At 41.0% G+C, this 13394-nt stretch overlaps 1 protein-coding gene across 5 annotated transcripts in view; it reads left to right on the top strand.

Annotated features, from left to right (window-relative positions):
• ZMYM1 (zinc finger MYM-type containing 1) overlaps positions 1-6372 on the top strand; it is a 36518-nt gene extending 30146 nt beyond the window's left edge. For 4 of the 5 annotated variants that reach the window (XM_033227163.1, XM_033227165.1, XM_033227164.1 and 1 more), the window contains 4 exons: positions 260-413; positions 1730-1870; positions 2670-2713; positions 3490-6372. In XM_033227163.1, coding sequence (XP_033083054.1) covers positions 260-413; positions 1730-1870; positions 2670-2713; positions 3490-5772 — 2622 coding nt within the window. In that variant the 3' untranslated portion in view covers positions 5773-6372. The remainder of the gene's footprint in view (positions 1-259; positions 414-1729; positions 1871-2669; positions 2714-3489) is intronic. The other variant, XM_033227167.1, reaches the window with a different exon arrangement.
• The last annotated feature ends 7022 nt before the right edge of the window (positions 6373-13394 follow it).

Here is a 13394-nt window from a genome sequence, read left to right as displayed (position 1 = left end):
TATTGCTTTCATAGGTATTATTATTATAATTGCTGTTAAATATATCTGATAAATAATAAAGATCATTTTCAAATTTGCCAATTTTCTTTATTTTAGTTATTGCAATCTGTAGTGTCTTTTTTTTTTTTAAGAAAATGTAGAAACTATCTTGTTATTCTTTTTAATATTCCAACTAAAAGCAGTGGTAATAGATAGGTTCTTCTTCATTAACAATATATCACATATCAGGAATATGAATATTATTTTAATCTCTAAACAGAAACCTGCCAAACCACTTATATCTGTTCCTTGCAAACCATTGAAGCCCTCAGATGAAATGATTGAGACTACCAGTGATTTGGGGAAGACAGAGCTTTTCTGCTCTATTAATTGTTTCTCTGCATACAGTAAAGCTAAGATGGAATCTTCTTCAGGTAATGTTTGTTTAGCAATTGTAGGGGTTTAGTAATTATTAATAAATAATATTATTTGGCTTTAATTTATAACCTTGATTCATTTTCAAATTAAACGGACTTTTAAAAGTCAAAACAATCTAAACCTGTTGCCAAGAACTATTTTTCAGTATTTTTGTATAAAAGGAAGGCTACTTTACCACCAGAGAGTTAATATTTGTAGGCCAACCACGGTGGCTCATGCCTATTTGGGAGGCCAAAGCAGGCAGATCGCCTGAGGTCAGGAGTTTGAGACCAGCCTGGCCAACATGGCGAAACCCCGTCTCTACTAAAAATAGAAAAATATTAGCTGGGCGTGGTGGTGGGTCCCTGTAGTCCCGGCTACTCAGGAGGCTGAGACAGGAGAATCACTTGAACCCAGGTGGTGGAGGTTGCAGTGAGCCGAGATCGCACCATTGCACTCTAGTCTGGGCAACAGATCAAGACTGCATCTCAAAAATAATAATAATAAAAATTAAAAGATACATGTCTTTATTTAGATTATTTAATAAATGAACATATGTATGTTTACATCAATATATATTGAGCACCTACTGCAAAACATGGTAAATAGGAGGCACTCAATATAGAGTTTAATCCATTTACAAGACTGCTTTTATTAGAATATAGAATGTTTTACTTAGCCCTGCTTTGTAAAAATAAGAGTTTTCATTACATTTTTCACATGAAATAGAGGTGATTGTAAATGCTTTAGGACTTAATAATAAAAAAGCACAAATAATCTGAGCCAACTAAGTATTCCATCAAAAAGCCCCAGGATAGGACCAGTGGTGCTATTTACATAGACCATAGAGTGACTGCTGCCTCTGGGATTTGTAAGTCATGCAAACTGGCTTGTTACAGAAATTTCTGCAATAATAGCTTGGACACCAACCTAGCACCCTATTGATGTTAAGGTTTATGAATCCTGGAAGAGTTTGAAATTGATGCCCATTAGGAGATTCTATCAGAATCTCTTTTCTTCATGAGTAATTTTCACAGAAAAATTTTCTCATAATTTAAGCTTTTTAAATTGTTTAAAAGGACTGGGAAATTGTGCACAAAGGTAAAAGACATAAAATATTGGAGAAGCGTAAATTTTCAGTGTAGTGTTGTAATTATAAATATGATACTAAAGAACCTGGCTATTCCTAAGCCCTAATAAAAATTACTTCAGTAACTACCAATTCCTTAAGCTATTAGATGCTTGCATTATTACTTGAAACAATATTACTATAACAGTACTTTCTGATGATTGATTTCGCTTAGTTTATAAGAAATCTTTTTGTTTTTGTCAGTAAATGTTGTTTCCGTGGTGCATGATACTTCAACAGAGCTTCTCTCTCCAAAGAAAGATACGACTCCAGTTATAAGCAATATAGTGTCATTGGCAGACACCGATGTTGCCTTGCCCATCATGAACACTGATGTCTTACAAGGTAAAAGTTGACGTTAAGATATTTGACAGGCCGGGCGCGGTGGCTCAAGCCTGTAATCCCAGCACTTTGGGAGGCCGAGACGGGTGGATCACAAGGTCAGGAGATCGAGACCATCCTGGCTAACATGGTGAAACCCCGTCTCTACTAAAAAATACAAAAAACTAGCCGGGCGAGGTGGCGGGCGCCTGTAGTCCCAGCTACTGGGGAGGCTGAGGCAGGAGAATGGCGTGAACCCAGGAGGTGGAGCTTGCAGTGAGCTGAGATCCGGCCACTGCATTCCAGCCTGGGCGACAGAGTGAGACTCCGTCTCAAAAAAAAAAAAAAAAAAAAGATATTTGACAAAGGCCTGGCGTGGTGGCTCAAGCCTATAATCCCAGCACTTTGGGAGGCCGAGACGGGCGGATCACGAGGTCAGGAGATCGAGACCATCCTGGCTAACACAGTGAAACCCCGTCTCTACTAAAAAAATACAAAAAACTAGCCGGGCGAGGTGGCAGGCGCCTGTAGTCCTAGCTACTCGGGAGGCTGAGGCAGGAGAATGGCGTGAACCCAGGAGGCGGAGCTTGCAGTGAGCTGCGATCCGGCCACTGCACTCCAGCCTGGGCGACAGAGCGAGACTCCGTCTCAGAAAGAAAAAAAAAAAAAAAGATATTTGACATAAATATTGTTTTGTCACACTTGATAAATCTGTCTATATGCTAAATTTCCTTTTTGTTTCTTGTATAAGCAATTATAGTTTATGATGCTATTTTATAGGTTATAGTAGGTAAGATCTTGAATTTATGCTCTATTTTAACAGATACAGTTTCTTCAGTAACAGCAACAGCAGATGTCATTGTGGAGGTAAGTTTTATTTTAACCTTTTTTTTTTTTTAACCACTGTTTGTTTTTAATAAGCAGAATTTTTGTTTGTTTGTTTGTTTGCAGACAGAGTCTCGCTCTGCCACCCAGGCTGGAGTTCAGTTGCATGATCTCAGCTCACTGCAACCTTTACCTCCTGGGTTCAAGCGATTCTCCTGCCTCAGCCTCCTGAGTAGCCGGGATTACAGGCACCTGCTACCATGCCCAGTTAATTTTTGTATTTTTAGTAGAGAAGGGGTTTCACCATGTTGGCCAGGCTGGTCTCAAATCCGCCCACCTCAGCCTCCCAAAGTGCTGGGATTACAGGCGTGAGCCACTGCACCTGGCCCAGATGTTTTTTTATATATTTTTATATATATATATAATATATATTTATATAATATATATTATATTTCTATATTTAATATATATTTCTTATATATTTTTTAAATATATGTATTATATGTGTGTAGATTGTTTAAACAGAAGGATTTTTTTCCTCTGGGTTCTTCTTTTAAAAAAATACTACGCAATTTGAGTCATCTGAGCAATAAAAATTATTTTTATGACAATTACATAACCAAAAGGTCCTTCAAACATTTAATGCTGAATCTAGATTGCAAATAAATAAGTTATACGTAATTGTTAATGTTTCCCCCTAGTGGAGCTCATACTGTAACTCAGCCATTTATTTTACTATGTTATTAGAGTAGATATATTTGATATTTTAATTAATTTTAGAAAATTCTTAAATGTTCTTTTCCCATTTTCTCCCAAAGCTTTCTAAGAGTTCACCTAGTGAACCCAGTAGTGCTATTGCAAGTAGTAGTATGGAACAGCCAAGCCTTTCACCATCTTCATCAGTATTCAGTCAGCATGCAATTGGTTCCAGTATAGAAGTACAAAAAGACAATATGAAATCTATGAAAATAAGTGATGAACTATGTCACCCAAAATGTACATCCAAAGTACAAAAAGTTAAAGGTAAATCAAGAAGTATTAAAAAATCTTGTTGTGCAGATTTTCAGTGTTTGGAAAACAGTAAAAAAGATGTGGCATTCTGTTATTCATGCCAGTTGTTCTGCCAAAAATATTTTAGCTGTGGAAGAGAGTCATTTGCAACCCATGGAACCTCTAATTGGAAAAAAACTCTGGAAAAATTCAGCAAGCATGAAAAAAGTGAAATGCATTTGAAGTCACTGGAATTTTGGAGAGAATACCAATTTTGTGATGGAGCTGTCAGTGATGATTTATCTATTCATTCGAAACAGATTGAGGGAAATAAAAAGTACCTAAAGCTTATAATTGAAAATATTTTATTTCTTGGAAAGCAGTGTTTACCCTTAAGAGGAAACGACCAGTCAGTTTCATCTGCGAATAAAGGCAATTTTTTAGAATTGTTAGAAATGAGAGCAAAAGATAAAGGAGAAGAAACATTTCGACTCATGAATTCACAAGTTGACTTCTATAACAGTACACAAATTCAAAGTGATATTATTGAAATAATAAAGACTGAAATGTTGCAGGATATTGTGAATGAGATCAATGACTCCTCAGCGTTTTCAATAATATGTGATGAGACAACCAATAGTGCCATGAAAGAACAGCTTTCAATTTGTGTAAGATACCCACAAAAATCATCAAAGGCTATCTTAATTAAGGAAAGATTCTTGGGTTTTGTTGATACTGAGGAGATGACTGGGACCCACTTACATAGCACCATCAAAACTTATCTGCAGCAAATTGGAGTTGATATGGATAAAATACATGGCCAGGCCTATGACAGCACCACTAATTTGAGAATAAAATTTAATAAAGTAGCAGCAGAATTCAAGAAAGAAGAACCAAGAGCTTTATACATACATTGTTATGCACACTTTTTGGATTTATCAATAATTAGGTTTTGTAAAGAAGTAAAAGAACTCCGAAGTGCTCTAAAAACTCTCAGTTCTTTGTTCAACACTATTTGTATGTCTGGGGAAATGTTGGCAAATTTTCAAAACATTTGTAGGCTAAGTCAAAACAAAACATGCAAGAAACATATATCACAATCATGTTGGACAGTCCATGATCGTACATTACTATCTGTGATTGACACTCTTCCAGAGATTATTGAAACATTGGAAGTTATAGCAAGCCATTCTTCAAATACAAGTTTCGCTGATGAATTGAGTCATTTGCTGACATTGGTTTCCAAATTTGAATTTGTCTTTTGTTTGAAATTCCTGTATCGAGTGCTGAGTGTTACAGGAATTCTTTCCAAAGAGCTTCAAAATAAAACCATAGACATTTTTTCTTTGTCTTCAAAAATAGAAGCAATTTTGGAATGTTTATCATCTGAAAGAAATGATGTATACTTTAAAACAATCTGGGATGGAGCAGAGGAAATATGTCAAAAAATAACCTGTAAAGGTTTTAAAGTTGAAAAACCTTCTCTTCAGAAAAGAAGAAAAATTCAGAAATCAGTAGATCTTGGCAGTTCAGATAATACGTTTTTTCCTACTTCAACAGAAGAACAATATAAAATTAATATCTATTATCAAGGATTAGATACTATATTACAAAATTTAAAGTTATGTTTTTCAGAGTTTGATTATTGCAAAATAAAGCAAATTTCAGAACTGTTATTTAAATGGAATGAGCCATTAAATGAATCAACAGCAAAACATGTTCAGGAATTTTATAAACTTGATGAGGACATTATCCCAGAACTTAGATTTTATCGACATTATGCAAAGCTCAACTTTGTCATAGATGATAATTGCATAAACTTCGTCAGTCTCGGCTGTTTGTTTATTCAGCATGGTCTTCACAGTAATATTCCTTGTCTCTCAAAGCTATTATATATTGCTTTGTCTTGGCCAATTACTTCAGCAAGTACTGAGAATTCATTTTCTACCTTGCCTCGTCTTAAGACATATTTATGTAATACCTTGGGACAAGAGAAGCTTACTGGCCCAGCCCTAATGGCTGTTGAGCAGGAGTTGGTAAATAAACTAATGGAGCCTGAAAGACTCAATGAAATTGTGGAAAAGTTTATCAGTCAGATGAAAGAAATATAATACTTGTTCATTTGAACTTACCTAAAAGACTTGTATATCCGTTGGAATGTTTTTATTTCAAAATTGTTCAAAATTCAAAAGACACAGAATGATATACAGTGAAGTTTTCTTCCCTCCTTTAGAACTCATTTTCTCTTCCCAGAAAGTGTTATCTTTTCCTTAAATATCCCTCTAGAGATATTTTTCCTAAGTGGTATTGTACAGTGTATACTGTTCTTTAGCATGTCTTCTCTGTGTAACATATTTTTGAGATTGTCCCATGTCGTTACATGAAGAGTTTCTTGATTCTTGGTCTATAACTGCAGATGTTATTGTATGAATGTACCATAATATATTTGAGCAGTCCCTGCTGACAGACATGTTTTTTCCTAACCTTTTGCTATTATAAATAATGATTCATTTTTTAACCTTTTATATAGGTCATATTGCACTTGAGTGAGTTACTGTAAGCTGGAAATCTAAAGTTAGAATTACTAGGTTAAGATATGTGCATTTTTACTTTTGATAGATATTGGCAAGTTGCCATCTATAAGGATTATGCCAATTTACAGTCCCACCCACAATGCATGAGAGTGCCTATTAAATCTTTGTGTTATCAAATGTTTTGATCTTTCCCAATCTCTTATTTTAAAAACGGCATTTTAATCTCAGTAGAATTTTGTATATTAAGAGTAAGGTTAGGGACTGGGCATGGTGGTTCACACCTATAATCTCAGCTCTTTGAGGGCCTAGGCAGGAAGGAAGATCACTTGAGACCATGAGTTCACGATCAGGTTGGCAACATAGTAAGATACCATCACTACAATTTTTTTTTTTTTTTTAATTAGCAAAGTTTGGTGGTGCATACCTGAAGTCCCAGCTATTTGGGAGGCTGAGGCAGGAAGACTGCTTAAGCCCAGAAATTTGAGGCTGCAGTGAACCATGATTGCGCCACTATGCTCCAGAGCCTAGGCAACAGAGTGAGACCTTACCTCTTTAAAACAAACAAGAGCCAGGTGCGGTGGCTCACGCCTGTAATCCCAGCACTTTGAAGGCCGAGGTGGGTGGATCACGAGGTCAGGAGATCGAGACCATCCTGGCTAACACGGTGAAACCCCGTCTCTACTAAAAATACAAAAAATTAGCTGGGCGTGGTGGCACGCCCCTGTAGTCCCAGCTACTCGGAGGCTGAGGTAGGAGAATGGCGTGAACCTGGGAGGCGGAGCTTGCAGTGAGCCAAGATGGCACCGCTGCACTCCAGCCTGGGCAACAAATTGAGACTCCGTCTCAAAAAAAAATAAAAATAAAAAAATAAGAATAAAATTAGGTATCTATTTATTTGTTTGAGCCATTTGTATTTCCTTTTTTGTAAACTGTCCTGTTTAAATGTTAAAGTCATTGCTCTGTTTTTGGTGTATACATCTCAGCTGGATGACACAATAAATTACTAAGCCACGTTATGAAAATATAACTATATTTAAGTAACCTCAAAAGAAAAGACTATTTATACTTAAGAAGAGTTTTTTGTTTTTTTTTGTTTTTTTTTTTTTTTGAGACAGTTTTGCTCTTGTTGCCCAGGCTGGAGTTAAATGGTGTGATCTCAGCTCACTGCAACCACTGCCTCCCAGGTTCAAGCGATTCTCCTGCCTCAGCTTCCCAAGTAGCTGGGATGACAGGCACCTGCCACCACGCCCAGCTAATTTTTGTATTTTTAGTAGAGATGGGGTTTCATCATGTTGGCCAGACTGGTCTTGAACTCCTGACCTTAGGTGATCCGCCCGCCTGGGCCTCGCAAAGTGCTGGGATTATGGCGTGAGCCACCATGCCTGGCCAGAAAAGTTTAAATAACAAAGAAAATGTGTTATTCAAAGATTTGAAAGAATCAAGTGGTGTATATATCTAGACCTGGAATTTTTTTTTTTTTAAGACTATTTCTCTGGCACTTTTCTCCAGCTGTTTCTCCTTTACCCTCTCATCAATTTTGAAAACTTGTACTTTTTCTAGGAGAATTCATTTCATTGAGACTTTCTTTCAAATGCATTTGCCTAGAGTTGTAGAAAAAATTCTCTTAGTATCTTCTATATACCTGTTTTACTTTTTTTTTTTTTTTTTTAAAGATGGAGTCTCCCTCTGTTGCCCAGGCTGGAGTGTACGGTGGCGCAATATCAGCTCACTGCAACCTCCACCTCCCGGGTTCAAATGATTCTCCTGCCTCAGCCTCCCAAGTAAATGGGATTACAGGCGCCCATCACCACACTTGGCTTATTTTTTTGTATTTTTAGTAGAGATGGGGTTTCACCATGTTGGCCAGGCTGGTCTCGAACTCCCGACCTCAAGTGATCCACCCACCTTAGCCTCCCAAAGTGCTGGGATTACAGGCATAAGCCACCATGTCCGGCCCTAATTAACTGATTTCCACCTTAAGAAAGAGAAAACAGCCCTGGCGCAGTGGCTCACACCTGTAATCACAGCACTTTGGGAGGCCGAGGCAGTCAGATCACTTGAGGTTGGGAGTTCGAGCCCAGCCTGACCAACATGGAGAAACGCTGTCTCTACTAAAAATACAAAATTAGCCAGGCGTGGTGGCACATGTGTAATCCCAGCTACTCCAGAGGCTGAGGCAGGAGAACAGCTTGAACCCCGGAGACTGTGGTTGCGGTGAGCCAAGATCGTGCCATTGCATTCCAGCCTGGGCAACAAGAGCGAAATTCTCAAAAAAAAAGAAAAAATAAATAAAATAGGCCGGGCATGGTGGCTCATGCCTGTAATCCCAACACCTTGGAAGGCCAAGGCAGGTGGATCACGAAGTCAAGAGTTCAAGACCAGCCTGGCCAACATAGTGAAACCCCATCTCTATTAAAAATACAAAAAAATGAGCCGGGCATAGTGGTGGGTGCCTGTAATTCCAGCTACTCAGGAGATAGGCAGGAGAATCACTTGAACCCAGGAGGCAGAGGTTGCAGTGAGCCAAGATCGCGCCATTGCACTCCAGCCTGGGCAATGAGTGAAACTCCGTCTCAAAAAAAAAAAGAAAAGAAAATAGAAGACAGTTAACTCTAGTATTGAATGCTTATTGCATATATTTTCATTCTTTTAATGGAAGTGCTTTAGACTATGAACTTTCCTCTAAAGTCAGCTTGGTCAACCATGTGTGTTTTTCATCATTTTCTAGCTGTTTTTAGTTGTAGTTTCTACCTTGTCATAAAATCAAGAAGTTGGTGTTCTTATTTTCATTTTCAAGTGTTTTCTACTCTTTGTAGTCTATTATAAAGCCAATAATGTAAAAAAAAAAAAAACTTAAGTATAACAGCTATCTTTGTTGAATGCCTATTAGCCTATTAAGTAACCTAGTACTTCCCTCGGTGTTTTACATATATTATTTCATTTAGTTCTCACAACGACCTATTATTTTACAGAGGAAACTAAAAAAAAACAGACATTATGGATTACACAACTAATACGGGGGAAACTGGGATTTGTACCCAGGTAGCCTGACTCCAAAGTCCATCCTATCAATCACCATGCTCTACTACCTCTTAGACAACCATTATCACTTATAAATATTCCTAAATAAAAGATTACCAGAAGTCCATTAAAAAATAGATGGCTGGGCATGGTGGCTCACACCTGTCATCCCAGTATCTTGGGAGGCCAAGGCGGGTGGATCACCTGAAGCCACGAGTTCAAGACCAGTCTGACCAATATGGTGAGACCCCATCTCTACTAAAAATACAAAAAAATGAGCCAGGCCTGGTGGTGCACACCTGTATTCCCAGCTACTTGGGGGCTGAGACAGGGGAACTGCTTGAACCTGAGAGGCAGAGGTTGCAGTGAGCCAAGATTGCACCATTGCACTCCAGCCTAGGTGACAGAGCGAGACTCTGGTGCAGAAAAAACAAAAAAAAGTAGATGTCAGAAATAGTTGTGTCGTTGTTAATCTCCCCAAATCACTTCATAAAAACAGCAACTAGGAGAGTTAAGGCAGAAATCCATGCACGGCATCTACTGCTAATCTTTGTGACAAGGTATCTCCACAATTCCAAAATATGATCAGATAGTGACAAACTCAAAAGCAGCTATAAGATCTGCTTGGGACATCTGTGTAGAAAGCCATGGAGGAAAGGCAGTGGGACATCAGATGGCCTTAAGAATAGGAGAGCCCCCAAGTCAACATGTTTTCACTGGAAAACATGGTAGGCCAAAAATAAAATTTTAAAAAATGGAACCAGGTGTGGTAGCTCACGCCTGTAATCCCAGCTCTTTGGGAGGCAGAGGCAGGTGGATCACCTGAGGTCAGGAGTTCGAGACCAGCCAGGCCAACATGATAAAACCCCCATCTCTACTAATACAAAAATGAGCCAGAGGTGGTGGTGGCAGGCGCCTGTAATCTGAGTTACTCAGGAGGCTGAGGCAAGAGAATCTCTTGAACCAGGAGGTGGAGGTTGCAGTGAGCCGAGATCCTGCCACTGCACTCCAACCTGGGCAACAGAAGGAACAAGACTTCCATCTCAAAAAAAAAAAAAAAAAAAATCTAGCAACAGCTGAAACACGGAAAGTTTCTATCGACTCCAATTTGCCCATGAGTTTGTGGGGACGGTGCTAAGTTCTGAAGATGTTGTAGTGGTCTAGGTTCTCATGAACTCTTGAAACTAACAAATTTGAGCTTCATTCCAAAGCAAAACTCCTCTGAGGTTGTAGACTCCAAATTGAGCAGGACAGTGACAGTAAGAGGTAAAGGAAAGAAAAGGTACAGACAGAAGTGCGAGAGAAGCAGAGGAAACATCTCAAAGTATTAGGCTATTTTAGTCACTTTGTGAAAATAATAGAACTTCATGAGCCTTGAGGCTAGAAAAGCTATTCTGGCCCATCTCTCCCACTAAGTACAGGAAAATGCATTTCACATGAAAGTAAGCAACAAAAAAGGATTATGAAATATAATACAAAATTGCATAGAAAACAGCAAAGTAAATCCCTACCAAACAGATGAAAATTAACATGATGTTTTGAAACAAGCTAAAAGAGCCTGGGCAACATAGTGAGACCCCGTCTCTGCAAAAAATAAAAAAAGTAGCTGGACATGGTGGCTCACACCTGTTGTCCCAGCTACTTGGGCGGCAAAAGTGGGAGGATTGCTTGAGCCCAAGAGGTCGAGGCTGTAGTGAGCTGTGACTGTACCACTGCACTGCAGCCTGGATGACAGAGTAAGACACTGTCTCAATAAATAAATATTTAAAAAGTAGGGGGCGGGGGCGATGGCCCGGGTCTGGAGCTAGTGGCAGCCACCGCCAACAACAACAACAACGTGTAGGCGGCCGGAGACGGAGCAGGGGCCAGAGTTGCGGCTAGCGTGGGGCCTGCGCGTATGAGTGGCCGAGAGACCGGGAACCTCAAACTCCAGGCGGAAGCGTTATTGGTGGGGTGAGCAGCCGTCGCCCGCGGCACGGCGCCCCCCAGGCCCAGACGGCGGGGCGCAGGTCTAGCAGGCGCGGACTGGCTTCTCTCAGAGCGAGCCCTTAGAGCCGGGCTCGAGATCTTCCTCGGCCTCGGGCCCCCTTCACTTTCAGGCCAGAGGCCAGAGAACGGTGATCATCACACACCCCGTCCGGCTTCCTGGCCTGGGCATTTTCTCCGCGGCCAAGCAGTGTTGGGGTTGTAACCGCTGGGAGCTCCCTCCTGCCGCCACCTCTCCTGCTAGGAAGGGACTGACGCGTTCCCACCTTCTCGCTCTACACCTCCCCACTCTTCCCACTCAAGAATAAGTTTCTCTTCCCTCTCTATTGAAAACTCTGCCCCGGAGGTCCAAAACATCTATTTTGTGTGCCTTTCCCCAGCTCCTGGAGCAGCACCCTTAGAAGTATTGCGTTACTTATCAGGGCTGAGAATCCTTCATTTTTGACTTGGCTTTTTTCCCGCTTTGGGAGATAAAGGTCCCTTTCCACCCTCTTTACTAACGCTCTGCGCTCAAGGCCTTATCCTCTGGGGTCATCAGCTCCTTGGCCATTTCTATGTGTCTTCCCCCATCCAGCTTCCTCTGGGCTTCAATCTCCAGTCCCTGGCGGATCCGGTCAGTCCCACCCCTAGGTGGGAGTGACCAGGGGGCTCTGGCCCAGGATCCCCAACCCTGGAAGGCAGCTCCAAGGCAGGAAGAGAATGGGGCATCCGATGCGCACCTGGCAGCTCAGGAGTCGGGGCTCCACTTACCCCACACAAGAAAATGAAAATGCTCAAAGAGCTCAATGCATTGATTGGTTTGGCTGGGGACAGCCAGAGAAAGAAGCCCAAGAAAGGTCCAAGCAGTCATCGCCCTGAGCCTCCTGACTCAGACTCTGAGTCCAGCTCTCAGGAGGAAGAGGAATTCGGTGTGTTTGGAAATGGCTCTCGCTTTGCCAAGGGAGGCTATTTACGATGCTGCAAGATCTGTTATCTGCTCTGTGGTTTTGTCACCCTCGCTGCCTGTGTTGTGGCCTATGTTGTGGCCTGTGTTGGCTTGGTGTGGATGCAGGTTGCTCTCAAGGAGGATCTGGATGCCCTCAAGGAAAATTTCGAACAATAGAATCTAATCAGAAAACCTCATTCCAAGAAATCCCCCAAATTAATGAAAAACTACTCAGCAAGCAAAAACAACTTGAGAAGATAGGATCTGGAGAGATGAGTTTGAACAAAGTCTGAATAAACATCACAGCAATGAATAAGCAGTGCAGGGTCGGGTCATGAGTGGCTGGAGCCTATCCTGGCAGCTTAGAGTGCAAAGTGGGAACCTACCCTGGAGAGGCCGCCACCCCATCGCAGGGCTTCCTCATACACACTCTCACACTCAGACTGGGACTGTTTACACATGCCAACTAACCAAACATGCACAGCTTTGTATGTGGGAGTACCCGGAGAAAACCCACGCCAACATGGGAGAACATGCAAACAGACAGCGGCCCCAGCCAGGAGTCAGATTTTTTTCTCATCAATGTTATAACCAAATGATGTTGAATAAAACATTATTCAAAGACCTGCTGTAAATAGGAAAGTTTACTTCTGTCCTAGAGCTTCATCTATGAAACTGGAAGAGATTGCACTGAAACCCTTTCCATTTCAGCATCAATACGCCTTCAAAGATGCTGGGACTGACTTATGAAGCCAGTCTGATAACAGAGGACTTCTCTGCGAGCGCAGGCCCAGAAGCATGGGTGGTGGGAAAGCAGAAACTTGTGTTGTTTCCTAAGGGAGCTCAGCACTCTCTGAGTGGTTTTCTAAAATTAATGTTGCACATCTCTGGTGGTCTGTTCAAGTCAGAGTCATCTGTCCTAAACCAAAATAGGTGGAAAAATAAAAGTAGCCGGTCACAGTGGCTCACACCTGTAATCCCAGCACTTTGGGAGGCCAAGGCGGGCAGATCACCCAAGGTCGGGAGTTCGAGACCAGCCCGGCCAACATGGCGAAACCCCCGTCTCTACTAAAAATAAAAAAATTAGCCGGGTCTGGTGGCGCGCATTTGTAATCCCAGATACTCCGAAGGCTGAGGCACGAGAATCGCTTGAACCCAGCAGCAGAGGTTGGCAGTGAGCCAAGATCACACCACTGCACTCCAGCCTGGGTGACAGAACAAGACTCCATCTCAATAAAAAAAAATTAATTAATTAAAACATAAAAGT

This window comes from Trachypithecus francoisi, unplaced genomic scaffold, assembly GCF_009764315.1.
Source record: "Trachypithecus francoisi isolate TF-2019V2 unplaced genomic scaffold, Tfra_2.0 Lachesis_group12, whole genome shotgun sequence".
NCBI lineage: Eukaryota > Metazoa > Chordata > Mammalia > Primates > Cercopithecidae > Trachypithecus > Trachypithecus francoisi.
Note: the sequence above shows the minus strand (reverse complement) of the source record. Positions and strands in the feature narration are given on the sequence as shown.